This window comes from Gobio gobio (assembly GCF_949357685.1).
Source record: "Gobio gobio genome assembly, chromosome: 10".
Lineage (NCBI taxonomy): Eukaryota > Metazoa > Chordata > Actinopteri > Cypriniformes > Gobionidae > Gobio > Gobio gobio.
The window spans coordinates 8,434,352-8,461,531 of NC_137116.1; the positions used below are offsets into that span (position 1 = coordinate 8,434,352).

Consider the following 27,180-nt stretch of genomic DNA (forward strand, 5'->3'; position numbering starts at 1 on the left):
GGTGAAGAGGGAAACATTAAGGTGGGTGATATTTATTTACATGCATGACATCTCTGGATTTAGTCATCTGAACAGTATCACTTTGTGATCATGAACAGCTGACTTACTGCAACAACAACAAAAATGTCTTACATGTTTTTTTGTCTTGTTGTTGTCCCTCCATTGACATATTGGGATCAGCCCCATCACTTAGGAAGTTTTTGGCAACAGGAGGCACCTAGTGAGAGGGGGGGGGTTTACTGTAACGGGTTCTGCTCTAGTAAATGTATCTTTAAGAATGTTTCGATATTTGTGCTCGAAAACAAGACAAAAATAATGAGTAAGAATTTTTTTTTGCTGTGCTCGACATTATCACTATTACTGATGTGCTTTATTTGCAGGCGTCTGGTGATCAGGAGGCCGATCAGGATCAGGCCGAGGAAATGATGTACTCCTCAGGTGAACCTCTTATAGTATTTACCTCTCATCACTTGAGCTCCAGTGATGTCAGCTGATCACTGTTATTGTGTGTGTATGTAGAGGAGGATGAGGAAGAAGTGCCAGAGGTGTCATCACGGCCCCAGAGACTGTCAGAGCTGAGCCTCAGAGAAAAGACACCACCCATCCCAGAGGGAAGCGCCTTCTTCATATTGAGCAACTCCAACCCGTACGTCACACATACATCTTTGCAAAAACGTTCCAGATCAGTTAAATTGCGAGGGCATCTCCTGTGCATGGCCCTCTTCAGATCTGAGCTCTGGATGGGCCATTCCGAAACATTCATCTTTCTTTGCTGAACCATTCTTTTGTTGATTTTAGATGTGTTTCGGATCATTGTCATGCTGAAAGGTGGAAGTTCTCGTCATTTCTCACTAGAAGCTACAGCAGACGTGAAAATGCAGAAAACAAATACAAAGAGAACAAGATTTTGAGCATGAAGTGCCTTTGTTATGATTGAAAACACTTTCTCCAGTGGATACAGTGTTTAGCAGAATGTTCACGCTGCTCTTTTACAGACAATTAGCTAATTCTATTATTATTGAAGTATGGTTAAAGTGTGCTGCTGAATATACTGACAAGCGTTTATGGCAAACCAAAATATACTCTAATGTAATTTCTTTTGAAGCTTGTATGTCATGTATTTAAACATATTTGTAACGATGAAGTTGCAATTAGCACATTTAAAGTTAACTACAGTTAAAATTATAATCAAATATTTTACATGTGCTTTAATATGTTAGTAAACACATCAAAATAAGGGCAATTTAAAGCATGAAAGCATTTAAAGATTATTAAAACAATGATTTGAAATGAACCTTTTTACAAAGTGCACTTTTTAAAAGTGTGTTAAGAAACGGTCATGAAGGTGATCTCTATTTAAGTACAATTAAAGGGATAGTTCACCCAAAAAGGATTTTTTTTATGTTTATCTGCTTACCCCCAGGGCATCCAAGATGTAGGTGTCTTTGTTTCTTCAGTAGAACACAAATTAAGATTTTTAACTCCAACCGTTGCAGTGTGATAGTCTTATAATGCATGTCAATGGGGATATTTTAGAGTATGAGAGTAAAAACACATAGACATAAGAATCCATATTAAACCATGCGGCTCGTGGCGACACATTGATGTCTTAAGACACGAAATGATCGGTTTCTGCGAGACGAATGTCAGACGAATGTCATCTAGTATTCCCAGCGCCATAACTTCCGGCGAATAAGGTCAAAATACTGGCGTTATCAAAGATATATATACGTAGATGCCTCATTCGACCGATCCACGCAGGCACTAATGAGGAATCTATGTATATATCTATGATCGCGCCAATATTTTGCATGTATTTTGACCTTATTCGCCGGAAGTGATGGCGCGGGGACGGCTGATGCAGAGCCATAGAAAAAAATGAAATACATTTTTAAATATGTAATTTTTCTTACACAAAAGCATCGATTCGCTTCAGAACGCTTCATTTTTTTATGGACTTCAAAAACAGAGCAACTATTACTGCTATTATAATGCTTGGATTAGCCAAAACATTTTTAATATAACTCTGAATTTATTCGTCTGAAAGAAGAATGTCATATACATCTCGGATGACTTGAGGGTGAGTAAATCATGGGCTAATTTTCGTTTTTGGGTGAACTATCCCTTTAAGTGACATTTTATTTGATTAATATTACAAGTATAGTTTTTTTTTATAGGCCTATACTTGAAATGTTTGAAGTACGCTAGTGCATATTCAATAATGCACACTTTTTCACAAGGCTGAGGATCAGACTTAAGTAATTTATTCTTGACTTCCGCCTGTTCAAATCTGGTGTGTTTATGATGCACGGGAGATTTTTCTTTGTATGCGTACAGTATAGTGCCGCGTACTTGACATCATCTTTAGAGACAGACAGCGTAACGTCTTTTGCATTGCCACATTCATTCTCACACACTGTCGTCCGTCTGACCTCTGTCTATAACGCAGGATCCGTGTGGCGTGCCATCGGCTCATCAATCATCAGATCTTCACCAACCTCATCCTCATCTTCATCATGCTGAGCTCCGTCTCGCTGGCAGCCGAGGACCCCATCCGTAACTTCTCTGCCAGAAACATCGTAAGACAGACAAGAGAAACCCTGACACTATATCATCTGTTCTTTTTAATAGGATGAAATATACAAATACGGGAATAATATGGATGTTTTTCTCTAATTACGCAGCATCAGTTAGATTCATGAACTATGTCATTTGTTACCTCATTTTCTTCATGATCACATTTGATGGAATAATTATTTCAGGGAACAGGTTTTGATAGTCCACTTTAGACATTCTACTAACTTTGCAACTACATGTCAACGAACTCTCATTAGAATGTTAGTAGACTGTTAGGTTGGTAGAATAAGTTGACATGTAGTTGCAACGTGACTTATAGTCAGTAGAATGTATGTTGAAGAGCAACAAAATAAAGAGTTAGCAGATATTAAGACCAATACTAATACAGTCTACTAATACAAAGTTACTTATAGTTAGTAGAACGTTTAAGTGTTACCTTCTTTAATGTAAACCGGAATTCACAAAACGCTTCAAATGCAGATTCATTGTTTTGCATATTAAAGGGGTCCTATTTTGCTTTTCCACTTTTTGAACTTTAGTTGGTGTGTAATGTTGCTGTTTGAGCATAAAAAAAGATCTGCAAGGTTGCAAAGCTCGAAGTTCTCTCAAAATCAAGACTTCATTAAAAGGGCATAATAGGACCCCTTTAAGATCATTTCAACACATGGCTTGTGTTAAAGGTGCACTATGTAACATATCCAGTAAAATATCTAAAAACTTGGCCAGTGTTATATATTTTGTTCAGTTCAGTACTTACAATATCCCAAATGTTTCCAACTATTTGTAAATCGTGAGAAATTGCTATTTTAACCAAGGAACCGGGATGTGTGAGGGAGTCGCCTGTCGATGGCGTCATATCTGCGTTTCCTTCGGTTTCCGGTTTTATTTTGCAGAAACGCTTTACTCTCACTGCAGTGCAACAAGTGTCATAGCAGCTGCCGAGCGAGTAACGTCATAACTTCATTTTCAACACACTCAGATGATAAATAGAGCTGCGTTACCTCATACTCATGACCGGAAAAGCTGAAATGGCGCCGGTGACTGTGGCATAATAAAAGTCCCGCTGCTCGCGAGGCGTGTGTTGCATTTATCTTATTAACAATCGCTCCAGCGGCCTTGCTCAGCTCCACAACACTCGGTCCTGCTATGCTTCATACTACAGTAACGTTAATAATCGCTGCCCTATCCCGAATTCTTTTCCACCGGCTGTGAGCTGAAGACCACATGTCCCAAGATTCTGTGCTCAAACTTGGCATCATCATACTATGCCTTTGTTTTGAATATGCGACCTCTAGCGGACAGAAAAGTTACATAGTGCACCTTTAACTAAGATAATATTTGGCATATGCACATTGTAATGTCAGAAGAAGATGGGCTCTGGTTACTCTCAAGAATATTTTCCCTTTGGTACACTGTAAAAAATAATCTCAGCTCAATATATTTTGTTTCTTTTTTTTTGCATGGGCTTTTTTGAGTTTTACTTACTCCCAAAACTGTTTTATTTTTTCAATTCAAATATGTTGGAGAATTCAATTGGCTAAACAGTAAAGTAAGTTTAGTTTACTTCAAAAAAACTTAATTTACAAAAAAAACCAAAACAACAACTTTGGGAACAATTACTTAAAGCCCTCATGGATAATGCATTATAACGGTATTATTTAACTTTTCATAAATCATTGTAACTAAAGTTAAAATGCATTATAATATATATTTTTTTATTGCATTATACTTTCTAAAGGTGTGTTCAAAGAATACATACGTATTATAACTGGTTACAATTATTCATGATATCATACAATGCATTATAAGGTGTATTACAAGGCATAGCTACTGCATTAAAAATACTTTTATAATGCATTAAACGTAAGGGCTTTAAGTAAAGTACCCATACTTTTTTTTCTCAATTTTTTTTCATTTGTCTGTTAACTTAAAGGCATTAATGCTTTGAAACTTCTGAACTGTAGAGGTGCTGTAGAAATCAAATAGACTTGAACTGACTCTTGTGGATTCTATGCGAGTTCTTTATGTGTCATGTTGCTCTGTGCAGGTTCTTGGTTATTTTGACTATGCCTTCACCGCTATATTTGCAGTGGAGATCTTGTTGAAGGTAAAGACTCATGTCTTATTTCCATTTGCACACTATACAACATGATTATAACCAGGGCTTGCCATTAACACCCGCCAGTTGCGGGTGTATTTCAGCCCCACTAGCCACTTTGTGGGTGGAATTTTATTGTAGTCTTCTCAAAAGGCATCTGTTATAATCGCATTATAACCATTCACATGCGATTCTGTTGAGTTTATGAATGCAGTGTCTAATAATCAGAGGCGTTCAGATTAGTCATCGCTGAAATGCTGGCTCAAACAAAGGTCACAGCAGAACCATAGCGCATCTGATGTGACTGGCATAAAGTTGGCTTGACGTTGGTTGTTCGATATTCGTGAATTTAGCGACGTCTCTAAAGTTATGTACGACATTGGTATACACGTTTCTAACTTCAATAGCATTCGAAGAGAATGGCTTAGTCATAAAATCAACTGTAAAGTGTTCCTCTGGGTGTCAGGTATGATGCACACCTTTTAGATGTTTGATATTTAATCAAATAAACTGTCAAATCACATGACAATATGAATATGTATTTCACTAGGCTACTGTATGGGCTCATACATAAAATATGCTAAATTTAAATATTTCATAGCTGATAGAACGCTAATGAGAATATTGCTTGAGAATAAATTATATTTACCAAAAAAATCTTATTTTTTTCAGACAAGTAACTGTTAGTGTTCATCTGTCTAGGTTAAGGAGGTTTACACACAACCTTATCAGAGCTAAACAGACCTATTTGATGACCTGTCGTGTTATACATTTCATGTTGGGTGTGTACAGTGGTCATTTACATATAGACAACAACAAAATTGTGGCCAGTGAAAATGCTGAGTGGCTAGTAACTTAAGTAAACCACTAGCCACAGTAGCTGGTGAGCAAACCCTGATTATAATCCTCTTACCTATTCCAGTTTATACCGATTATGCTTCACTAGTTTAAATGTGTAAAAAGAAATGTGTTATTGCTAGAATTCTAGATGCTTGTTTAGTTCACTGGTCTTTGTGTTCATCAGATGACCGCGTTCGGTGCGTTCCTTCATAAAGGAGCTTTCTGCAGAAATTACTTCAATCTGCTGGATCTGCTGGTGGTCGGAGTCTCTCTCGTTTCCTTCGGCATACAGTACGTACATGTCACGGTTATTTCATCCAGCATTATTGAAGTCAGTAACTGCGCTCATGTGGCTCTGTGTGTTTTGTCTGCAGATCGTCTGCCATTTCTGTGGTGAAGATCTTAAGGATTCTGCGTGTGCTTCGACCGCTGAGAGCCATCAACAGAGCCAAAGGACTCAAAGTCAGGCACTTCTATCTCTCTGTGACTCAAGCGTAATGTGAAGCTCACTAGATATAAACAGTGTGTAGGGTTATGCCATGTCTACACCAGATGCGAACAGCGACTCAGATCAACATTTATGTATTTATATGATAGGTTGATATGTAAGCCATATCACCCTGTAGCCCAAGACTGGTTTCCCACTGAAGCTAAGCAGGGCTGAGTTTGGTCAGTACCTGGATGTACCTCCAGGGAAAACTAGGTAGCTGCTGGAAGAGGTGTTAGTGAGAACAGCAGGGGATGCTCACCCTGTGGTCTGTGTGGGTCCTAACGCCCCAGTATAGTGATGGGGACACTATACTGTAACAAGCACCGTCCTTCGGATGAGACGCTCTCTGTGGTCATTAAAAATCCCAGGATGTCCTTCAAAAAAAAAAAAAAAGAGTAGGTGTGTAACCCCGGCATCCTGGCCAAATTTGCCTATTGGCCTCTGTCCATCATGGCCTCCTAATGATCCCCATATACCGATTGGCCTCATGACTCGGTCTCCTCTCCACCAATCAGCTGGTGTGTGGTGGGCGTTCTGGCGCAATATGGCTGCCGTCGCATCATCCAGGTGGATGCTGCACACTGGTGGTGGTTGAGGAGATTCCCCCTTCTATATGTAAAGCGCTTTGAGTACACAGAAAAGCGCTATATAAATGTAACAAATTATTATTATTATTAAGCCCAGTCCCTTTCCCAGCAGTGTCCTGATGATGGTTTATGAATAGTTTCTATGCAGAGCTGTGATTGTTCGTTTAGTTATTTATATTATTAGTTAACATTTTTTTACATTTAAAGTGGCCTATCACAATTTGGATAGTAGATAATGAGTCTGCAGTTTAGTTTATACATACTTTTTGGAGGAGGAAGTGAGTTCAGAGATTTCCTGTATGTTTTTATAATACAATAAAATCTAAATATCAAGCAAAATGCAGTGTTGGGCAAAGATACTTTTAAAAGTAACGCATTACAATTAGGGGTGGCACGGTTCACAAAACCCACGGTTCGGTTCGTATCACGGTTTTAGGGTCACGGTTTTCGGTTCTGTACGGTTCTTGTTGTTTTTTTTTTTAATCGTTAACACTCCAGAAATTTACTTCAGCATATGATATATATATATATATAGCTTTATCATCCACAATTTAGGATACAGTAATTAAAAATTTTTTATATCAAGTTGTTTCCTAACTGGCTGTCTACTGAGTCCGACACATTGGCGTAACATTTTTCATGTTAATCATATCAATTTTGATCAGAACAATGCACAGTGGCTTTAATTCAGCTGACCTGATTAACAAATTTCACCATGAAGTGTTCCGTGTGTTTCATAAATCACCATATGACATCCAGCGCTGTGAAAAAAAAGAAACAAATACACGAAAACACAACACTGCCAGAAGTTTTTGCCCAAACTTCAAAGGCATGTTTAAATGATTACAACTAGAAGCATATCTTAACTTGTAAATGTTACATTTATCATGTGAACTACTTATAAACAACATGTTATATGCATGTGTGTGTATGAGACAGAGGGGAACACGGTCGCATTTGCTGCAGATATATGCAGCCCATCATAAATCAAAGCATGAGACAGACAGGGGTCGGAGGAGAACACTGGCAAATGTGACAGAATGGACAATATTCGTCTGTATTTGCAATACACGAGCCGCGGTTCAGCTGCGCGAGACAAACACTGCCAGTATGTGAATGCACATCGGGCGCGCGCGGCTCCCGCTCTCCATACGCACTGAATCTGCATCTGCCCTGCCTGCTATACGTCGCTGGCGCATCCTCCAACAACTCCGGGCAGCCTTCCTTATCTCTCCCACTTGCATTTCTACACGTGACGTGACCTGCAGCACTCCACTTTTACTTTACTGTATGTCCACACACACACACACACACCTCTTATTTCGCGCCAAAAGGACACCCACTGTCTGAGGTAACATACGGGCACGAGGATACATTGCGCATGCGTCGAACCGTGCGACGCACACACTCCGAACTGAGACAAGCGAACCGAACGGTTCGTTTTTTTCCCATGTACCGTGCCACCCCTAATTACAATATTGCGTTACTCCCTAAAGAAGTAAATAATTTCATTTTTTTAGTTACTTTTTATGTAAAGTAATGTTACGTCACTTTAGTTTTACTTTTTCTCATCTGAGTTGGGCTTGCTTTTTTGTTTTTTAATTTAAAAAAAGGAGGAAAACGTTATAATTTTGGCTAATGCAAAGGCCCTTTTACACCAAAAGTGAAAGGAATAAGACATATTCATTAAAACAAAACAAAAATTCAACATAAATGTGATGTTTAACTAAAGTCATTTTTGCTTATTAGTTTGGTTGAATTAGATCATTGAAGGTTGGCAGAGGAAAGACATTGGTTAATAAAGTGAGATTAAATACATAAAGTATACCGTAGTTGTGTAACTTAACATATTTAATTATAGCAGGTTTGTGTAATATTCTGAGTTCGCATTTCACAGTTTTTATTCATATTGAAGAATGCTGAATGTGTTTCTGTGCAAGTGAGATGAGTAAATGCATGCTCTTTCTATTTGAAAAAGAAACTCAGATATTTTGTTGTGAATTTAATGTATTACTAGTTACTTGAAAGAGTAATCTGATAACATTACTCGCGTTACTTGTAATGCGTTCTGGCAAAATGTCATGAAAAATAAGATTAATACTCATAATTCCTTACTATTTTAATTGTAAAATGCATAAATAAACTAAACATAACTCTCTCTCTCTCTCTCTCTCTCTCTCTCTCTTTCTCTCTCTGCGGATGTAGCATGTGGTTCAGTGTGTGTTTGTGGCCATCAGGACGATTGGGAACATCATGATCGTCACCACACTTCTTCAGTTCATGTTCGCCTGCATCGGTGTGCAGTTGTTCAAGGTGCCCCAGCAAATACATGAGAGCTAAAGTTTTCATATTTTGCATATTTTCTGCTTTACGTGATTAAAATGTTTGTCCTCAGGGGAAGTTCTACCGCTGTAGTGATGATGCAAAGTCAAGTCCAGTGGAATGCAAGTGAGTGAATTAAGTGTCTTACTGTGAATGCACTCTGTGTGTATGTGTGTTCCTGTGTGTGAATCAGATCCACCATCTTTTTGTCTTTCCAGGGGGACGTATATCGTCTACAGTATTGGTGAGACGGCACTGCCGCAAATGCGCGAGAGGATCTGGTACAACAGCGACTTTAACTTTGATAATGTGCTGATGGCTATGATGGCCCTCTTCACTGTCTCAACGTTTGAAGGCTGGCCAGCGTAAGACCAACACAAACACACACACACTTACACTCACTCACACACGTTCACTCACTCACACGCACACACACACACACACACACACACACACGCATGCACGCACATACGCACGCACACAATTACACTCACTCACACAATTACACTCACTCACACACATACACTCACACTCTCTCACACACAAACTCTCTCTCTCTCTCTCACACACACACACACACACACACACACACACACACACACACACACACACACACACACACACACACACACACACACACACACACACACACACACACATATGCTGATGTGTTCATGGTCAAATAAACACTTTCAGTGATTCATTGTAAGGATTTTAGGCTGTTTTGATGACAGTCTGGGTTCTGAAGCAAAACCAGTTGATAAGCACTGGAATAAACTACACTGTGTGATGCCAAAACATGCCAGCAACTATGTGCATTGAGACTATTTTGTCTCCTGCAGGCTGCTGTACAAGGCCATCGACTCAAGCAAGGAAAACATTGGCCCCATTTACAACTACCGCGTGGAGATCTCCATCTTCTTCATCATCTACATCATCATCATCGCCTTCTTCATGATGAACATTTTTGTAGGTTTTGTCATCGTCACGTTTCAGGAGCAGGGTGAAAAAGAATACAAGAACTGCGAGCTGGACAAGAACCAGGTCTGAAAGTCCACACAGACGCTAATGTGATCCAGTGTTAGGGTTGCCAAGTCAGTGTTTTCCCTCAGAATTGGGCTACTTTTAATCTGTTGCGGCGGGTTGATTAAAGGATTATTTGACTGAAATACTTGTGTTGAGAGATTTTACCCATTTTACGTTCTAACAAAGACACAACTGTGCTAGGTGATACACTATATTGCCAAAAGTATTGGGACATCCCTCCAAATCCAAATCCCTCCAGGTGTTTCAATCACGTCCATGGCCACAGGTGTATAAAATCAAGCTCTAGGCATGAAGACGCTTCTACAAACATTTGTGAAAGAATGGGTCGCTCTCAGGAGCTCAGGGAACTCAAGCGTGGTACAGTGATAGGTTGCCACCTGTGCAATAAGTCCATTCGTAAAATCACAGAGCGGGGTCAGCGCATGCTGAGGCGCACAGTGCGCAGAAGTCGCCAACTTTCTGCAGAGTCAATAGTTACAGACCTCCATACTTTGTGTGGCCTTCAGATTAGCTCAAGAACAGTGTGTACAGAGCTTCATAGAATAGGTTTCCATGGCTGAACAGCTGCCTTACATCACCAAGTGCAATGCAAAGCGTGGGATGCAGTGGTGTAAAGCACGCCGCCACTGGACTCTATGTTCTCTGGAGTGACCAATCACGCTTCTCTGTCTGGCAATCTGATGGACGAGTCTGGGTTTGGCGGTTGCCAGGAGAATGGTACTTGCCTGACTGCATTGTGCCAATGCATGTGTGTAAAGTTTGGGGGAGGGGGGGATTATGGTGTGGGGTTGTTTTTCAGGGGTTGGGCTTGGCCCCTTAGTTCCAGTGAAAGGAACCCTTAATGCTTCAGGATACCAAAACATTTTGGACAATTTCATGCTCCCAACTTTGTGGGAACAGTTTGGGGATGGCCCCTTCCTGTTCTAACATGACTACGCATCAGTGCACAAAGCAAGGTCCATAAAGACATGGATGAGCGAGTTTGGTGTGGAGGAACTTGACTGGCCTGCACAGAGAACACCTTTGGGATGAATTAGAGCAGAAACTGCGAGCCAGGCCTTCTCGTCCTACATCAGTGCCTGACCTCACAAATGTGCTTCTAGAAGAATGGTCAAAAATTCCCATAAACACACTCCTAAACCTTGTGGAAAGCCTTCCCAGAATAGTTGAAGCTGTTATAACTGCAAAGGGTGGGCCAACTCCATAATAAACCCTACGGATTAAGAATGGGATGTCATTACATTTCCTGTGCATGTAAAGGCAGGCGTCCCAAAACTTTTGCCAATATAGTGTAGGTTTTGTGAGGAAGGGAGTTATTTTATGATTATGATTAATACTATATAGTGATTTTCGATATTTGGGATAGGGTTATTGGGCTAGTTTTGATCGGCCATTGGGCTAGTTTTGTCACGCAGACTTGGCAACCCTCTTCAGTGTGGATATGAATGAAAGATGAGGATGTGAGTCTGATTGTGTGTGTGTCTTGACAGCGCCAGTGTGTGGAGTACGCTCTGAAAGCCCGTCCGCTGAGGAGATACATCCCGAAAAACCCCTACCAGTATAAGTTCTGGTATGTGGTGAACTCCACCGGCTTTGAGTACGTCATGTTTGTGCTCATCGTCCTCAACACGCTGTGTCTAGCGGTTCAGGTGAGAGAAACATCAGCACTGAGACACAAACCCATTCAGAGAATATGGAACAGATGTCATCACATTACAGTGTTTTACAATCGCTAGACACATTTTTCAATACTTGGGTCACTTTTTCAACTCTTCTATTAAACCTTTGACAAAATCACAGTGAACATTTAAATCTGTGTTCTGATCCAGAGAGATCCGTTGTCATGTATAGATATGAAACAGCTTCACAAACAGGATCAGTATTTCTGTCTTACAATCATTCAAATTATCACAGAAGTACTGGATAAAAGTTTATAGTTCAGATATAAACACTGATGTCTACAGTGGAGATCAAAATAGAGTGAATCACCTTTAGAAAGTAACGACGCTTCAAATCAAGATCAGTGTATCAGTTACATACTTACACCAGTAGGTGGAGACAAATTTGTCATTTGCCATATTTGTCATTGAATCATTTATTTAAGAGATTTGTTCAAAGACGCTGATTCATCCAGTAATTAAACAAGTGAAGTCTTTATGCGTGAGTCATTGAATCATTCATTCAAGAGAAGTCACACAAGTTTTTTGTTGTATGTTTCCGTCATAGTTTATGCCCATGTTTTCTTATCTCGGATTTAAAAAATGTACACACACACACACACACACACACACACACACACACACACACACACACACACACACACACACACACACACACACACACACACACACACACACACACACACACACACACACACACACACACACACACACACACACACACACACACACACACACACACATATATATATATTATTTTTTTTCCAGGCACATTTGACCAATTCCAAACCACAGTAATCCTAATAACTACTTTTTGGGAGTTCATTTTTCGTCCATCTCTGCAAAACGGACTTCAGGATGGACTAAAATGAACTCCCAAAAACGTACTGCCAGATTCTGGAAGATGAATTCTTCAAACAGTGGTACTAGAGGATGTGGTGCTGGTCCTTCAAGAGTCACTCTCAACCTATCTGTCCATAAAGCCTATAAAAAAACAGTCTTCATGTATTTTACAACACTTCAGCTTGTGATTCTTATCTAGTGAGGGTCATATTTTAGGATTCTTTACCCAATTTAAGTCTCTGAGATCCTGACACCTTGCACTTCTGGAGACGCCAGGTTAAGGTTGCAGCTCTGGAAAATGGTGGCGCTGGAGACTAAAGGGTTCCTGATGGTTTCACACTTAATTCTTCACCTTAATTCTTCATTCTTTTGCGGTTAACAGGTGTCTTTTCTCCGCCACATGTTTTTGTCTGACCCTGCTGACCCAACGAGCATTTCACTGTCCAATGGTCACGCCTTAACTGCAATGTCTAGTATTGCATTAGTATTGCATCCTTCTCATGGGCATTTAATACTTTTTGACTTTTTAGTCTGAGTTAAATCTCTTTTTTGGCTCAATTTATCTGTAAAAGGAAGCATGCCTAATAATTCTGCACACCTGAATAGTGTTTTTCATTTCCAGCCTTCATGAACAATTATATATCACTTATACAATATTAAATACTAAATGAATAGTAGTTATTAGGATTACTGTGGTTTGGAATTGGTCAAATGTGCCTGGAAAAAAATATATTCAGAAAATCAACGTGCCTAATAATTCCTGACACAGTGTATATCACAAATTCGCATAAAAACAGCTGGATGGAAACATAGCTACTAATAGTAGTGCAAGGTTGGCTTTTGCCAGTTAAGGAATCATTGTATCAGGCATTTTGACCACAACATTTTTTGATCGTGGCATGGACTCCACTAGACCCTTGAAGATGTGCTGTGGTATCTCGCACCAAGATGTTTGTAGCAGATCCTTTTAAGTCCTGTAAGTTGCGAGGTGGGGCCTCCATGGATCAGACTTGTTTGTTCAGCACATCCCACAGATGCTCGATCGGATTGAGATCTGGGGAATTTGGAGGCCAAGTCAACACCTCAAACTCATTATTGTGCTCCTCAAACCATTCCTGAACCATTTTTGCTTTGTGGCAGAGGCATTATCTGCTGAAAGAGGCCACATGTAATGATGTAAAAATTATGTAAAAGAAAATATGATTCATCAGACCAGGCCACCTTCTTCCATTGCTCCGTGGTCCAGCTGGTGCTCACGTGCCCACTGTTATTGCTTTCGGCGGTGGGCGGGGTCAGCATGGGCACTCTGACTGGTCTGCGGCTTTGCCGCCCCATACACAACAAACTGTAATGCACTGTGTATTCTGACTCCTTTCTATCAAAACCAGCATTAACTTCTTGAGCAATTTGAGCTACAGTAGCTCGTCTGTTTGATCGGACCACACAGGCCAGCCTTCGCTCCCCACGTGCATCAATGAGCCTTGGCCGCCCATGACCCTGTCGCCGGTTCACCACTGTTCCTTCCTTGGAGCACTTTTGATAGATACTGACCACTGCAGACCGGGAACACCCCACAAGAGCTGCAGTTTGGGAGATGCTCTGACCCAGTCGTCTAGTTGTCAAACTCGCTCAAATCCTTGTGCTTGCCCATTTTTCCTGCTTCTAACACATCGACTTTGAGGACAAAATGTTCACTTGCTGCCTAATATATCCCTCCCACTATCAGGTGCCGTGATGAAGAGATAATCAGTGTTATTCACTTCACCTGTCTGTGGTTATAATGTTATGCCTGATCGGTGTGTATTGTTTTGAATTCTGGCTTAGTTTTAAGGCTTGCACTGTAATCCACATACAATTACCGGTATGTTCATTCTGAATTTTCTATGTATTATACACACAGCATCACGGCCAGTCGCGTCTCTTCAATTATGCGATGGATGTTTTGAACATGGTGTTCACGGGGGTCTTCGCAGTTGAAATGATTCTCAAGCTGGTTGCCTTCAAACCGAAGGTACGTCTTTCTGTAGTCTGACTGTAAAGTAGAGTGCTTGTCCCCCTGTCCCGTGATGTTTAACCCTTCTGCTCTCCTGTCCTCCCCGCTGGTGTCTGTCTGATTAGGGTTATTGTGTGGATCCATGGAATGGGTTTGATGCACTGGTGGTGATTGGCAGCATAGTAGACATCGTTCTGAGTCAGGTAGACGCCCATCTTTCCTCTCGCCTGTCTGACCCTCACTCTCAGTTCCTCACCTCTGCTAGTTGGCGTTTGTGTATGTTTAGTTGGTCACTCGTCCTTCAGTGTGCTGTGTTTATAGAACACGCTTTAAACAGCATTTAAGACATAGCTAAATAATAATGAAATATGCCAGATCGGAAGACATTGAATGTTTATGCAGATAAATATTTGTACTCTTACTAATAAATAACACGGGTATCTCACGATACCTGTCATTAACATGTCATATTTGTCCCCAAAATCATCCTATCAATGAAGACTGTTATAGGAGCTTTAGGATTTTTTTGCATTGTGGCATTATTTTCATGACAATTTAACCCCCAAAATTCTCATTATTGTAATGCAGAAAAATGTAATTGCTTGAAAAAATACCAGTTGTTAAAATTTGTTTACAGTATTTATTGTAAACACAGTATTTACAGTATTTATGACATGTGTTTGCATCGCCCTGGTTCCATCTGTAAAATCCCACTACCAGTGAATTTATGCAAATGATTTATGTATCACATAAAGAGCTCCTTTTGCTATTTGAGTTGATGTTTTGTGATGAGATTTAAAATGATTTATTCTGGTAATGGCTTCTAATAGCTTCCATTATGAATCATTGTCGATAAAATCATGTACGCACAGTTTAGTTTACAGCTTTTGATCATAACATTTGCAATGCACAAAGTGTGTCCATGAATGCGATAATTTACAAATGAATGGCTTTATTATTGATTATTTATTATTGATTCTGCTCATGCTTCATAAATGAGAAGTCCAAAAAGTGAAACATCTGGACACATTACAGTATGTCATGCGGATGTCACAATGCAAAAGGTTTTCATCTTCTTAATGCAAAGAATATATTTTGATGTTTTTTATATGTGACATGAACATGTTATTATGAAAATCAAATAAACTGTTAACCCCAAATGCCTAGCTGATGTTGTTGTTGTAGGATGTGTCTCAATCCGCTCCCTAGTTTCAGTACACTGGTTAGGGAGTCTCTGAAAATCTCACAATGAATGCAAACATTGGGTTTTCAATATAGTCATGTACAGGAAATCATCGTCATCATATAAATGGATGTGTGATAAACGAAACATGACCATCAGTGTCCCAATGTTGAATGGCTCAAGTCCACTAGTAAGACACTTGAATTAGTGTTCACTATACTCTGATTGCCATTATGAGGATGTAGGGAGTGGAATGAGACACAGGAACAGTGTTTTGCTCTTTCTGTGTGCGGCTGCAGCATCATAACTGTGATTTTTCTTCTGTCTTTTTCTTCCCTCTTTCTGTTCCTTTGTCAATCATTTCTTTTCCTCTCCCATCTCTCTGTTTCGCTGGGTGTCCGCAGCACTATTTTGCCGATGCATGGAATACGTTTGATGCCTTAATTGTTGTTGGTAGCATCGTTGACATTGCGATCACAGAGATCAATGTAAGTAAACACGTGATCCAGGCCCAGCTCTGTGTTCTCTCGTCTCTGTCTGTTTCTGTTCAGGTGTTTTCCCATCTTACTACTGATAAAAGGATCTAGTCACAATATTTGATCTGTTTAGTTTTCAAAAGATGTTTAAATTGGCTGTACCAGACATTTCAACTCATTTTTTTGTGTACTGTAACTTAACAAAATGTTATTTGGATAAATTAGTTAAAGTAATGGAAAAAAAAAACATGTGTTGCCATGATTTATTGATATATAATTATCATATAATTTTTACAGTGTTTTAATGTGTTTAATTTGTATGCTTTTCCACTGAGGGCAGAATGAGTTCAAAAGGAAACACAAATACAAAGTTCTGTCATGAAACTCAAGATGGCACAGGCTGACAGGTCCTTAACTCAATCTGCCTCCAATCACATCATTCTCATAGGGCACAGCTGATTGGTTCCTGCTGTATCAGTAACTTGCTGCTCAACCTTCAAATATTTGGTTAGCATTTGCTGTAGCAGTTGCGGCATGCTTTCAGAAACCCTCCACCTTCCCCAGCTCCATAACAGCAACAGCAGCAGCAGCAGCAATAACAGCAGCAACAACAATAACAACAGCAGCAACAACAATAACAACAGCAGCAGCAACAATAACAGCAGCAGCAGCAATAACAGCAGCAGCAGCAATAACAGCAGCAACAACAATAACAGCAGCAGCAGCAATAACAGCAGCAGCAATAACAGCAGCAGCAGCAATAACAGCAGCAGCAGCAGCAATAACAGCAGCAACAACAATAACAGCAGCAGCAGCAGCAATAACAGCAGCAGCAATAACAGCAGCAACAACAATAACAGCAGCAGCAGCAATAACAGCAGCAGCAGCAGCAATAACAGCAGCAACAACAATAACAGCAGCAGCAGCAATAACAGCAGCAGCAGCAATAACAGCAGCAGCAGCAATAACAGCAGCAACAACAATAACAACAGCAGCAGCAACAATAACAGCAGCAGCAATAACAGCAGCAACAATAACAGCAGCAACAACAATAACAGCAGCAGCAGCAATAACAATAACAGGAGAAGCAGAAGCAATAACAGCAGCAGCAGCAATAACAGCAGCAGCAATAACAGCAGCAGCAGCAGCAAAAAAAGCAGCAGCAATAACAGCAGCAACAATAACAGGAGCAACAACAATAACAGCAGCAGCAGCAATAACAGCAGCAACAATAACAGCAGCAGCAGCAATAACAGCAGCAACAACAACAATAGCAGCAGCAGCAGCAACAACAATAACAGCAGCAGCAATAACAGCAGCAGCAAAGGCAGCAATAACAGCAGCAGCAACAACAATAACAGCAGCAGCAGCAATAACAGCAGCAGCAGCAATAACAGCAGCAACAACAACAATAACAGCAGCCGCAGCAATAACAGCAGCAACAATAACAGCAGCAACAACAACAATAACAGCAGCCGCAGCCATAACAGCAGCAACAACAACAATAACAGCAGCCGCAGCCATAACAGCAGCAACAACAACAATAACAGCAGCAGCAGCAATGAAGGTGCTGATCCACTTGTCCGTGCAACACTTCTGTCGCGCCGCACTCCACTTTATTCCTATGGGTGACGTCAAGCGACTTTAACGTGCCCGCAAAGCATTCCGGGAAGGCGGCGCTGCATTTGAACAAATGCCGCACGTCAAAAAAGCTGGCCGAAGCTCAACTTTATGCAAATGAATCCGTTGAACGTGACGCGACTATCCAATAGAAGTAGAGCACATGGAGACGGAGGGAAGTCTCTCGCCGGTCCTTTGTTTTTCATTCCCCGCTGGCTCAAGCGCACACCCATAGCGGTAAACTTGAGGAACGCCCATCAACATACACATGAAGGGAAGCGTCACAACACCACGCTTCAGTCGTGCCGCGAAAGTGGATCTGTATCGTAACAGCAGCAGCAGCAGCAGCAATAACAGCAGCAGCAGCAATAACAGCAGCAACAACAACAACAACAATAACAGCAGTAGCAGCAGCAATAACAGCAGCAACAACAATAACAGCAGCAGCAATAACAGCAGCAACAACAACAACAACAACAGCAGCAGCAGCAATAACAGCAGCAGAAACAACAATAACAGCAGCAGCAGCAATAACAGCAGCAGCAACAACAATAACAGCAGCAGCAGCAATAACAGCAGCAGCAGCAATAACAGCAATAACAGCAGTAGCAGCAATAACAGCAGCAGCAACAACTATAACAGCAGCAGCAGCAATAACAGCAGCAGCAGCAGCAATAACAGCAGCAGTAGCAGCAATAACAGCAGCAGCAGCAGAAGCAGCAATAACAGCAGCAACAACAACAATAATAACAGCAGCAGCAATAACAGCAGCAACAGCAGCAGCAGCAGAAGCAGCAATAACAGCAGCAGCAATAACAGCTGCAACAACAACAACAGCAGCAGCAATAACAGCAGCAGCAGCAATAACAGCAGCAGCAATAACAGCAGCAGCAGCAGCAATAACAATAACAGGAGAAGCAGAAGCAATAACAGCAGCAGCAGCAATAACAGCAGCAACAACAACAATAATAGCAGCAGCAGCAAAAACAGCAGCAGTAATAACAGCAGCAACAACAACAACAATAACAGCAGCAGCAGCAATAACAGCAGCAGCAGCAACAATAACAGCAGCCGCAGCAATAACAGCAGCTGCAGCAATAACAGCAGCAACAACAACAATAACAGCAGCAGCAGCAATAACAGCAGTAGCAGCAGCAATAACAGCAGCAGCAGCAGCAGCAGCAGCAGCAGCAATAACAGCAGCAACAACAACAATAACAGCAGCAGCAGCAATAACAGCAGTAGCAGCAGCAATAACAGCAGCAGCAATAACAGCAGCAGCAATAACAGCAGCAGCAATAACAGCAGCAGCAGCAATAACAGCAGCAGCAGCAGCAATAACAGCAGCAGCAGCAGCAATAACAGCAGCAACAGCAGCCGAAGCAGCAATAACAGCAGCAACAACAACAACAATAACAGCAGCAGCAATAAAAGCAGCAGCAATAACGGCAGCAGCAGCAGCAATAACAGCAGCAGCAGCAGCAGAAGCAGCAATAACAGCAGCAGCAATAACAGCAGCAACAACAACAATAACAGCAGCAGCAATAACAGCAGCAGCAGCAGCAGCAATAACAGGAGAAGCAGAAGCAATAACAGCAGCAGCAGCAGCAATAACAGCAGCAACAACAACAATAATAGCAGCAGCAGCAAAAACAGCAGCAGCAATAAAAGCAGCAACAACAACAACAATAACAGCAGCAGCAGCAATAACAGCAGCAGCAGCAACAATAACAGCAGCCGCAGCAATAACAGCAGCTGCAGCAATAACAGCAGCAACAACAACAATAACAGCAGCAGCAGCAATAACAGCAGCAGCAGCAATAACAGCAGCAACAACAACAATAACAGCAGCAGCAGCAATAACAGCAGTAGCAGCAGCAATAACAGCAGCAACAACAATAACAGCAGCAGCAATAACAGCAGCAGCAATAACACCAGCAGCAGCAATAACAGCAGCAGCAGCAGCAATAACAGCAACAACAGTAGCCAAAGCAGCAATAATAGCAGCAACAACAACAACAATAACAGCAGCAGCAATAAAAGCAGCAGCAATAACGGCAGCAGCAGCAGCAATAACAGCAGCAGCAGCAGCAGCAGAAGCAGCAATAACAGCAGCAGCAATAACAGCAGCAACAACAACAATAACAGCAGCAATAACAGCAGCAACAACAACAATAACAGCAGCAGCAGCAATAACAGCAGCAACAACAACAATAACAGCAGCAGCAGCAATAACAGCAGCAATAACAGCAGCAGCAGCAGCAATAACAGCAGCAACAACAACAATAACAGCAGCAGCAGCAGCAATAACAGCAGCAACAACAACAATAACCTAACTGATCCACTTTCGCGGCACGACTGAAGCGTGGTGTTGTGACGCTTCCCCTCATGTGTATGTTGATGGGCGTTCCTCAAGTTTACCGCTATGGGTGCGCGTTTGAGCCAGCGGGGAATGAAAAGCAAAGGACCGGCGAGAGACTTCCCTCCGTCTCCATGTGCTCTACTTCTATTGGATAGTCGCGTTGCGTTCAACGGATTCATTTGGATAAAGTTGAGCTTCGGCCAGCTTTTTTGACGCGCTACATTTGTTCAGATGCAGCGCCGCCTTCCCGGAATGCTTTGCGGGCGCATTGAAGTCGCTTGACGTCACCCATAGGAATAAAGTGGAGTGCGGCGCGACAGAAGTGTTGCACGGACAAGTGGATCAGCACCCTGACAGCAGCAGCAGCAATAACGCAGCAGCAGCAGCAGCAGCAATAACAGCAGCAGCAGCAGCAATAACAGCAGCAGCAGCAGCAGCAATAACAGCAGTAGAAGCAACAATAACAGCAGCAGCAGCAGCAGCAATAACAGCAGCAACAATAACAATAACAGCAGCAGCATTAGTAGCAGCAGCAATAACAGCAGCAACAACAATAACAGCAGCAGCAATAACAGCAGCAGCAATAACAGCAGCAGCAGCAATAACAGCAGCAGCAGCAGCAATAACAGCAGCAACAGCAGCCAAAGCAGCAATAACAGCAGCAACAACAACAACAATAACAGCAGCAGCAATAAAAGCAGCAGCAATAACGGCAGCAGCAGCAGCAATAACAGCAGCAGCAGCAGCAATAACAGCAGCAGCAATAACAGCAGCAACAACAACAATAACAGCAGCAATAACAGCAGCAATAACAGCAGCAACAACAACAATAACAGCAGCAGCAGCAATAACAGCAGCAACAACAACAACAATAACAGCAGCAGCAGCAATAACAGCAGCAGCAGCAGCAATAACAGCAGCAACAACAACAACAATAACAGCAGCAGCAGCAATAACAGCAGCAACAACAACAATAACAGCAGCAGCAGCAATAACAGCAGCAATAACAGCAGCAGCAATAACAGCAGCAGCAGCAGCAATAACAGCAGCAATAACAGCAGCAGCAGCAGCAATAACAGCAGTAGAAGCAACAATAACAGCAGTAGAAGCAACAATAACAGCAGTGTAGCAGATCTGTTCCGCCAATACCAAACATATCAACATTGTCATATCCATGACCTTGCCACACACTTCGAGAGTTGTCATGACAGAACTGTATTTCATCATGAGAAAGCTCATTCATTCAGGCATGAGTTTGCTGTGGTACCTATTTGAATTAGAGATTTAATACGAGCCCTTTGATTTGTTGAAGCACACAGGAGCTGCAGTATAGTCAGGGGTAAGATGCCCTGTGTGTTGTCTTGACAAGAAGATCTTTGTCATGTGTATGGGGCCTTGAAGCGTTTGCTGTTTGAGAATGCAAAGCCTGCAGTGCATGAACAAACTCTGCATGAAACTCACCAGTGAATGACGCAGAACACTCAAAGTCACAGTCCTGTTCACACTCAATCCACACACTGTTTGATGTGTGACAGACAGTAAAGTGGAAGCACTTTATAACTCATTAACATGAGGTGTTTTTCTCAGAACACGGAGGACAGCGCAAGGATCTCCATCACATTCTTCCGTCTGTTTCGTGTCATGCGCTTGGTGAAGTTGTTGAGCAGAGGAGAGGGCATTCGCACGCTCTTGTGGACCTTCATCAAGTCATTTCAGGTACACTGCACTGCAAAACATGATTTTGTCGTGTTTTCCAGTACAAATATCTAAACATCCTTAAAGGGATAGTTCACCCAAAAATGAAAATGTACTCACTCTCAAGTTGTTCCAAACCTGTATGAGTTTCTTTGTTCTGCTGGACACAAAAGAAGATATTTAGAAGAATGATTGTAACGAAGCAGATAGAGCAACCATTGACTACAATAGTAGGGGAAAAATACTATAGTAGTCAATGGTTGCTCTATCTGCTTTGTTACAATCATTCTTCTAAATATCTTGTTTTGTGTTCAGCAGAACAAAGAAACTCAGACAGGTTTGGAACAACTTGAGGGTGTGTAAATGATGACAGAATCTTCATTTTTGGGTGAACTATTCCTATAATGGTGTAGTGCCTTAATTTTAGCGGCATCTAGTCGTGACACTGTAAGGGGATGTGACATGTAGATAGAAATGGCTCATTCTAAGGTAATAAAAACATAACGGTGCACAGACAGTGCACTATATAGGGGATAGGGAGTGATTCAGACAGTGCACTAGGGGATAGGGAGTGATCAAACAGTGCACTATATAGGGGATAGGGAGTGATTCAGACAGTGCACTATTTAGGGGATAGGGAGTGATCAAACAGTGCACTATATTGGGGATAGGGAATGATCAGACAATGCACTATATAGGGGATAGGGAGTGATTCAGACAGTGCACTATTTAGGGGATAGGGAACGATTCAGACAGTGCACTATTTAGGGGATAGGGAGTGATTCAGACAGTGCACTATATAGGGGATAGGGAATGATCAGACAGTGCACTATATAGGGCATAGGGAGTGATTCAGACAGTGCACTATTTAGGGGATAGGGAACGATCAAACAGTGCACTATATAGGGGATAGGGAATGATCAGACAATGCACTATATAGGGGATAGGGAGTGATTCAGACAGTGTACTATTTAGGGGATAGGGAACGATCAAACAGTGCACTATATAGGGGATAGGGAATGATCAGACAATGCACTATATAGGGCATAGGGAGTGATTCAGACAGTGTACTATTTAGGGGATAGGGAACGATCAAACAGTGCACTATATAGGGGATAGGGAGTGATCAGACAGTGCACTATACTGTATAGGGGATAGGGAACAATCAAACTGTGAATTATATAGGGGATAGGGAACCATCAGACATTGCACTATATAGGGGATGGGGAACGATCAGACAGCGCACTGTATAGGGGATAGGGAATGATTAGACAGTGCACTATATAGGGGATAGGGAACGATCAGACTACTATAAAGGGGATAGGGAACGATCAAACAGTGCATTATATAGGGGATAGGAAACGATTAGACAGTGCACTATATAATGGATAGGGAACAATCAAACAGTGAATTATATAGGAGATTGGGAACGTTCAGACAGTGCACTATATAGCGGATAAGAAACGATCAGACTGTACTATATAGAGGATAGGGAACCATCAGACAGTGTAATATATAGGGGATAGGGAATGATTCAGACAGTGCACTATATAGCGGATAAGGAACGATCAGACTGCACTATGTAGGGGATAGGGAATGATCAGACAATGCACTATATAGGGGATAGGGAACCATCAGACATTGCACTATATAGGGGATGGGGAACGATCAGACAGCGCACTGTATAGGGGATAGGGAATGATTAAGACAGTGCACTATATAGGGGATAGGGAACCATCAGACAGTGCACTTTATAGGGGATAGGGAACGATCAAACAGTGCATTATATAGGGGATAGGGAACCATCAGACAGTGCACTTTATAGGGGATAGGGAATGATCAGACAGTGCACTGTATAGAGGATAGGGAACGATTCAGACAGTGCACTATATAGGGGATAGGGAACCATCAAACAGTGCATTATATTGGGGATAGGGAACGATCAGACAGTGCACTATATAGGGGATAGGGAACCATCAGACAGTGTAAATATGTTAGTGTCATCTAGTCCATATGAAAAATTAGCTTTGATTGCAGATGAATAAAAACACATAGCTATTAAACTGTAATATTGTAATTAGTAGCAGTGTAAGTGTATTGTTTTTCCGTCATGAAGACAGACTGATGTCATTTCCTCTCTGTGTCTCTCAGGCTCTTCCGTACGTGGCTCTGCTCATTGCCATGCTGTTCTTCATCTATGCTGTCATTGGGATGCAGGTAAATCATCTGCTGGTGTGATGCAGTCACACTCTTGTGAATTATGATAATGTGATGGTTTTACTCTTTTAGGTGTTTGGGAAGGTCGCTATGGTGGATGGAACCAGCATTAATCGTAACAATAATTTCCAGACCTTTCCACAAGCTGTGCTCCTGCTGTTCAGGTGTGTTCATGGGAATATTGTGTGATTGAGTGAGTCTCACTGGCATGACAAAATCTGCTCACTCTCATTATCAAAGCAGTGGAAAATAAGTCAAATAGTAGGACTTTAAATAGTCAAAAATGTGAAGGCAAATTAATGTTTTCAATAAGGATAAACATTTATCAGAATGGGATAGTTTACCCAAAAATGAATATTTTGTCATCATTTACTCACCGTCATGTCGTTCCAAACCTGTGTGAGTTTCTCTGTTCTGTTGAACACATGATATTTTAAAGAACGTTGGTAACCAGACAGTTGACGTCATCGATTTTCTTCATAGTAGGAGTAAAAAACTATGGAAGTCAATGGCTAGAATCAACTGTCTGGTCTGGAATGAATTTGCTATTAATTGTAGTAATTCACATTGTGTAAGTACAGGACAGTCTGTCATTGTGTTTTCTCTGGCCGTATGTCAGATGTGCGACAGGTGAGGCGTGGCAGCAGATCATGTTGGCGTGTCTTCCTGGCAAACAGTGCGACTCCGAGTCCGACTATAACCCTGGAGAGGAGAAAACCTGCGGCAGCTCCTTCGCCATCCTCTACTTCATCAGCTTCTACATGCTCTGTGCTTTTCTGGTACCGCAAAATGTGTTTAGTATTTTGTCAGTACTTCAGAAAATGTCATAATTACTATTTTTAAAGAGGACCTGTGATGCTTTTTCCCATCTGTCTTTAGTGTGTAGAGTTCTTCTCTTCATCAGTGTCAGTGTTTCTGAACTCCATTTGTAGTCTTGAGTTTCTTCCAGGAACAAACACGTCACAATAATTCTCATTATAATTATTAATACGCAAATAAAGGGGCGGGGCCTGGTTGAGTTCGTTAGTAGTGTGTTGAAACTGGCGGTTATGGTAAGGGGTGGGGAATTCCCAAACACCAATCACAACACACTGCTCCAGCCGACCAATCAGAGCACCTTGTGCTTCAGAAGGAGGGGCTTCATAGAGACAGAGTGTTACTGACAGACTGGGAAGAGATGATCCGCAACAATGGAGAATATGAGGAAATGATCTACATTCAAGCAGGAAAACCTGCTCTAGTAGAGCACAAACACAACATCAAGGCATAATAGGGTCTCTTTAAACATATACAGATTCTAATAACCATGTGTTGTTATTATCCTTTTCTTCTTTAATATCTCTGAACTGTTTTCCTACTCTCTAATATTTTTTGTATTTTGTTAATTGACACACATGATTTTGTTCAGTTTTATTACTGTTCCCCCTCCCCCAGATCATTAATTTATTTGTCGCCGTCATCATGGACAACTTTGACTACCTGACGCGTGATTGGTCGATTCTTGGACCGCATCATTTAGATGAATTCAAGAGGATCTGGTCGGAATATGATCCTGAGGCCAAGTACATATGACAACAAAAGATGTTGTGCTTCTAGTTCACTCTGTATGTTTCCTTAAAAAGTGAATACAGTGTGTGTGTGTGTGTGTGTTTGTTTATCAGGGGTCGTATCAAACATTTAGATGTGGTGACGCTGCTGCGCAGGATTCAGCCGCCGCTGGGCTTTGGAAAGCTGTGTCCTCATAGAGTGGCTTGCAAGGTATAAAGCACATAAAACACACTCGCACACAATATACAGATACATAGATTTTGCCATTTAAAATACTGAACAAGACTTGTTTTCCTGAGGTTTGTTTAAGCTGTCCCTCCAAGATTTTGCAATAGCAAAATATAACGCAATATTTTTTGGTCTTATTGCAGCTATTTTTGGAAATATTTATATATTTTTTTATAAAATGGATGTTAACCTTGCGGGGTGGGTGAGAGGAGCAATATTAGATAATCAAAATGCATAATTCTGAGCCCCCGAAAATTAATAAGTGTTCCAAATGATCTCTCATTCATTCACCCATGTACAACCTACAAATGTCTATTGTCTTACCAAACTGTTCCAAACCATGCAAGCATTCATATACATCTTGTATATATATTTACGTGTTAAGTGCGTGGGTTGAAATTAAACTTTCTATAGGATTACTGATACCATTAAACTACTATATACAATTCTGAATGTATGGTATTTTGGTGTGAATATTTGCTAGTCATAATCAGTGTGGGGTGTGGTTAATTTCTGAGTAAACTAATTAACTGTAATTCATCCCTTGAAAAAGTAAAGTAAAGGATTACTCTTAATTTTTATGTAATTTAATTACAGTTACTTCTCAAGCGGCAACCTCCCGCAGTTTCTCTTGAAGCCAATACGGAAGTGACTTAAACTGCAATTCATCGACTGGCCACTAGGGACAGGCTCCAGAAGGGAGCACATTCTCTTTGAGCCCCATGTTAAAATGCCCAACTTTACAGCAGAAAAAAAACATGTTTACAGTCTGGTACAAATTGTGGTTTTGGTCTATACAGCAAATTTTGCCCTTCATGACAACTGTGAGGGGGGTGAATATTTTTTTACTTATTTGTTTACATTATATAAAGCCTTAAAGTTCTGCATAATTAAGGGCGTGGTCGCTTTGAGTGACAGGTGGATAGCCATTTATCTGCTGTCTGTTAGTCATCGTGTTACTTCAGCTCCACCCACATCCCGCCTCTTTGCCCATTTTCTGTTATCCGGGAGTGACGTGCGATGACGCACTGCCAAGATGGCAACGTCCAGCTCGTCCCTACTTTACGTTTACACTTCAAAACTGCTCTTCAGAATCCTATGGGTGACGTCACGGACACTACGTCCATATTTTTTCACAGTCTATGTTACTTCTGATGTAATTGCACTACATACTGTATAGAGTAGACTATACAGCAATTCAATATAAAACAATAGTGGATTTATCATCAAAATTTAATGTTAAAATGTACAGTATGTTTTTAATGTAACCACTTTACACACTTTGGTCCGTTCAAGAATAATTTATGCAATTTTATATGATTTATTTGAAATAATTAAACGCAGTTTCATGTCTATCCTTGTGGAAGTTGATATG

At 41.2% G+C, this 27,180-nt stretch overlaps 1 protein-coding gene across 2 annotated transcripts in view; it reads left to right on the forward strand.

The window, feature by feature from the left end:
- The window catches only part of cacna1db (calcium channel, voltage-dependent, L type, alpha 1D subunit, b), a 96,683-nt gene that overhangs the window by 50,295 nt on the left and 19,208 nt on the right, over window positions 1-27,180 (forward strand). For both annotated transcript variants that reach the window (XM_079826910.1, XM_079826911.1), the window contains 20 exons: window positions 1-21; window positions 381-438; window positions 520-646; window positions 2,450-2,579; window positions 4,625-4,684; window positions 5,700-5,806; window positions 5,890-5,977; window positions 8,798-8,905; window positions 8,988-9,040; window positions 9,133-9,279; window positions 9,757-9,958; window positions 11,452-11,610; window positions 14,384-14,494; window positions 16,064-16,147; window positions 21,705-21,833; window positions 23,964-24,029; window positions 24,102-24,193; window positions 24,649-24,808; window positions 25,464-25,591; window positions 25,691-25,787. The exon at window positions 1-21 is cut by the window's left edge and continues 25 nt beyond it. In XM_079826910.1, coding sequence (XP_079683036.1) covers window positions 1-21; window positions 381-438; window positions 520-646; window positions 2,450-2,579; window positions 4,625-4,684; window positions 5,700-5,806; window positions 5,890-5,977; window positions 8,798-8,905; window positions 8,988-9,040; window positions 9,133-9,279; window positions 9,757-9,958; window positions 11,452-11,610; window positions 14,384-14,494; window positions 16,064-16,147; window positions 21,705-21,833; window positions 23,964-24,029; window positions 24,102-24,193; window positions 24,649-24,808; window positions 25,464-25,591; window positions 25,691-25,787 — 2,127 coding nt within the window. The remainder of the gene's footprint in view (window positions 22-380; window positions 439-519; window positions 647-2,449; window positions 2,580-4,624; window positions 4,685-5,699; window positions 5,807-5,889; window positions 5,978-8,797; window positions 8,906-8,987; window positions 9,041-9,132; window positions 9,280-9,756; window positions 9,959-11,451; window positions 11,611-14,383; window positions 14,495-16,063; window positions 16,148-21,704; window positions 21,834-23,963; window positions 24,030-24,101; window positions 24,194-24,648; window positions 24,809-25,463; window positions 25,592-25,690; window positions 25,788-27,180) is intronic.